The 4,191-nt window shown below is 42.7% G+C and overlaps 1 protein-coding gene across 1 annotated transcript; it reads right to left on the bottom strand.

Annotated features, from left to right (window-relative positions):
• Positions 1-1,034: 1,034 nt before the first annotated feature.
• On the bottom strand, positions 1,035-3,865 carry dlx3b (distal-less homeobox 3b). The gene is made up of 3 exons (XM_040023292.1): positions 3,337-3,865; positions 2,301-2,485; positions 1,035-2,016 (listed from the first exon to the last, which is right to left on the bottom strand). The coding sequence occupies exons 1-3, from the start codon at positions 3,677-3,679 to the stop codon at positions 1,699-1,701; spliced, it is 846 nt and encodes a 281-aa protein (XP_039879226.1). The 5' UTR covers positions 3,680-3,865; the 3' UTR covers positions 1,035-1,698.
• Positions 3,866-4,191: the final 326 nt, after the last annotated feature.

Consider the following 4,191-nt stretch of genomic DNA (forward strand, 5'->3'; position numbering starts at 1 on the left):
GGCCAAACCGAGGTTATTGTCCACTGTCATTATTTATTAGCTGACGCAAGGGTCGAGGCTGGGGAAGGGGGTGGTGTGTAGCGGGGAAAGCTGTTTTTTTTCTTCTTCTTCTTCTTTTCCTGTGACAGCCTTATTGTAGCTGTCACAACAGTCGCTGTCGTGTTTATGAAGCGTCTCTCAGGTGATTCATATAGGTGTTTTCCCCCAGCTTTTGTGAGCGCACACACAGCCGAGCCTGTTTTATGTTATCACCTGGGAAAGCCCTTTTGTGAGATAAAAAAAAAAAGTGTCTTTTATATCACTGTGTGAATGACGGTAGCGAAGGCGAGGAGAACTAGTCTGCCAACGCAAAGGGAATGAATAAACCTTTAAACGGGTGCGCACTCTCCCCCCCACACACAAACGCGCTTGTGTTTTGTCGTACCTTCAATATTTGGCACTGTTTTCTTCCATTCTTATGCGCGTTCATACGTGCGTGGGAGATTCCCCTCGGAACAGTCTTGCTTCACCTAACCACCCCGCCCCCTCCCCCACTAACACACATACACACTGAACTCTTTCTTGTTATCTGGCAGCAGAATCGTAATAAAACTGAGTGACTCCAATGTGTCTACACGTCAGCGCGCCACTAAATCCCAAGAAAGCCGCACTGTACCTGCGCCTGTAACAGCAGACGCCTCTCGGCACAGATGTTGGCACTGGCCAGTTTAGAAGTTGAAATAAAGTTACGTAAAATATATATAGTATATATTATACTATATATATACTATATTATATATTTAATATATTAAATATACATTTAAAGCATAGGCCACCGCTTGCATATTTGTTGTTCTTTACAAATGTCCGTATAAGCTGTAATTATAATGTCTGCTTCCAGTGCAAATAAATCTTCCACAGTTCAATCCAGTTCAAACTGGTTTGAAAATGCGTCGCAGTTTAAGGTGACATAAACTGAAAACACTGAGATGTGTGCACGGTTTTCCAGTGCGTCTCTCGACAGGCTCTTTATGAAAGGGGCTTCACACACCACGTACAATTAACACCTTTATTCAATTGACAGGAAGGCAACAAGTGGACTAATTACATGAATATAAAAAAAACAAAAAACAAAGAAGGTTTTTGAAAGCACCACAGTGCAGTCGTTCCGTTTGAACAAATATGATCATAGTGGTTCTGCATATAAACACATATTTACAGCCTTCGACATTTTGTACAAATCCATATAAATATGACCTGAGTTGTTTTGAGCGCTCTCTACAAACCCACAAGATTTGATGTAGCATGGATCAACCGCACAGTTTTGTTTTTTGTTTTGTTTTTCTGTTTTTCTTTTTGCTATTATTCGGTTTGTGTATAGGCATCTTATTTATTTAAAAAAAAACTTGCATATTTACCATTTATTCATTTACAAAAGAAGGTAAGGAAAAAACTGAAGCGATAAATAATTTAAAAACACGCCAGATGTCCGTTAAATATGCTGCCACAAGTGATCAGAAATCCCTTATGTGCTTTTGTGAATGGAAACCCAGTTCTGAAACATTCTTGATCATCTAAAAAAAAAAAAAAAAAAAAAACACAGCAATGTTTCATCTCAGGTTTGTCTCCCGGTCCAGTCATCGTTTTCTCTGCAGAGTCATTGTGGAGAGACCTCGTTTGAAATAAAACCGAAGACAGAAATCTGCTCTTGAGTCAGTGTTAATAAACAGCTCCCACGCTTTGCTGCGGGACTGGGTGGTGCACGGCTCCCGGGTGTTGTAGGTGTGATCCCTGCTGGTACCAGTGGTTATTATAATCCTCCAGGTACGGCGGCGATGAACTGTGCGTCGGCTGCGGCACCTGAGGTCTGCTGATCGGGGTGTTCTGAGGGGTGCTGCTGTTGTCCCAGACAGCGGGCGATGGCGGGGAGTTGCAGGCCATGGAGTCGCTGGCATTGGGGCTGTGCTCCAAGGGAACCTCGCCGTTTTTGTACAGCTTCTTGAACTTGGATCTCCGGTTCTGGAACCAGATCTTGACCTAAGAATCAGAGGATCAGCATTAACTGTTATGTTAAAATGTTTGTGATGATTCTAGTTTATTCAAAGAGTGTTTAACTTCAGGATAGCAGCGCATTTAATTGTTAATCGTTTACCTAAATTAGGGATATCCAGTGCAGACACAAAGAACATATATGCTGTGCGTAATTACGCACCAGGGTGTTATTAAAGGTTACATTATTGGCCATACTGGGGAAACCCTGATTCACGTGACTTTAAAGCGCTGATCAGTTGGAAAATGTGAGGTGTTTACAGGTGGCTTACCTGCGTCTGAGTGAGGCCAAGCTGAGCCGCCAGCTCCGCTCTTTCAGGCAGGGCGAGGTATTGTGCCTTCTGGAAGCGTCTCTGCAGAGCAGCAAGCTGGTAGCTAGAGTAGATCGTCCTCGGCTTGCGAATCTTTTTCGGCTTTCCATTTACCATACGAACCTCCGGCTCTGGCTCTTCTTTCACTGCAAATAAATAAATACATACACGCATAAATAAATAAATATTGATCACTGAATAAAACTTCGAACGGCCTCAAAGGCTTAAACATGAAACACCAGGAAAATAAAATTTAAAAAGCAAACAAACAAAACGGTAGCAGTCTCACGGTAGTAAGACATTTGGCGATATGGGAATTTAGCCAGGGAGGGGGAAAAACAACAACTGAGAATAATTTTCCTAAATCAAAATAATAATAATAAAAATCTCCTCAGTTGAAAACACAAGTATGGCACTTTAGTAAGAACATCGGGGGCAAAGAAGGAAACCAAATTGTAACTGTTCACGCTTTAAAAAATATTTTTGTCTAAACTTGCATTTCACTTCAAAGGTTAAACGTTGGTAACATTAAAATTTATGAAGTGAATATATTACCATCGAACCCTTATCAGTTTATGCATACCTATTAATTGCTGTTTCAGTCCAGGGTAGGCAATTATAACACCACAGTAGCATAAAACGGCACACTACCACTGGACAAATGTTATCTTTTACGCATGACTGCACAAGAAATAAAATAATCAGTGAGCACCACGTTGCTTTTATATTTGTAATACTTTTATGTTTGGATTACTTGGATATCTACCAATTGTTATCAAATCAAAATGACAAAATGTGCGCCAAGTTGGCATTCAAATAGGAAATAAAGTTTATAATGAAATGTAACTTGCTATGAGGGATACCTCTTTTTAAAAAATGTCCAACTAGATCATGCAAGAGGGAAACAAGTGATTAGATTTAAAGTTGGCGTAGATCACATTATGCACACTGGAGACATACAAAACAAAACACAGCCTGTGATTATCTCTTCATTTACCTGAGCCCGGAGGTGAAGCTTGCAGGTGATCTCTGTTGTAATGTCCGTACTGTCTGTAGCCATTCGTGTATGGGTATTCAGATTTGGTGGCGTACGCTCCAGCAGCTCCCATTCCGTTCAGATTAAACTGGTGATGGTAAGAGTTCATGGGCTGCCCGTACGGCTGACTCTGATAATATTCATGATGGCCGTGGGCCGTCTGTCCACTGTAGTAGCCCATGTCCGTCACGGACGACTCGGGCAGAGTAGGGGAGTCCTTGGAGTTCGGATGGCAACTCATAGATCCTGGGAGATCGGTCAAAATACTCGCAATCTTCTTCTCGTACGTCTGTCCGGCGCTCATTGTGAAAGCAGTCCCCCCAGAATAAAGAAAGTCCACTGGTGGATCCTTTCTTCTGCGGATTGTGCAAAGCAAATTCGCGACGCAGAACTGCTGTGTGCGCGCTCTTTGAACGCACGACTGTGACGAGCCTATAGTCCACTGAAACACTTCCAGCTGCAGAAACTTGGTTGTGGCATTGCTCTGCCCCTGTGACACAGTTTTAAAGAACTGAGCTAGTGCTGGCTTCCTATTGGTTCCACTGCCCCCTCTCCTCCTCCTCCTTTGCGCTCCGGGCGAAGCCTTGGCGAAAGCCAGCCTTTAGCTAAGAGCGCATATGTGCACACATAGCCCATTGCCCCGAGTTTTTTTGTTCCCTTTACATTTGAATTTACCTGTTCACGTGGGAAACGTGAAGTATTGCATTTAGAGACTGTGTTCAAACTTAAACCAAAGGCCCAGTTTTCTCCCCAATTGCTCTACAGGCTGCATAGTGGGGTCGTGGTGCTTCAACACAAAAGTAGCCCAGAGCTTTT

The sequence above is a fragment of the Simochromis diagramma genome, unplaced genomic scaffold, assembly GCF_900408965.1.
Source record: "Simochromis diagramma unplaced genomic scaffold, fSimDia1.1 OVJJ01000208.1, whole genome shotgun sequence".
NCBI classification, from domain to species: Eukaryota; Metazoa; Chordata; class Actinopteri; order Cichliformes; family Cichlidae; genus Simochromis; species Simochromis diagramma.

Coding starts and splice junctions, on each gene's coding strand:
- dlx3b (XM_040023292.1), bottom strand. CDS start 3,679: ATGAGCGCCGGACAGACGTACGAGAAGAAGATTGCGAGTATTTTGACC. Junction 2,486..3,336: donor AGCTTCACCTCCGGGCTCAG/GTAAATGAAGAG, acceptor ATTTATTTGCAG/TGAAAGAAGAGCCAGAGCCG. Junction 2,017..2,300: donor TTGGCCTCACTCAGACGCAG/GTAAGCCACCTG, acceptor TCTGATTCTTAG/GTCAAGATCTGGTTCCAGAA.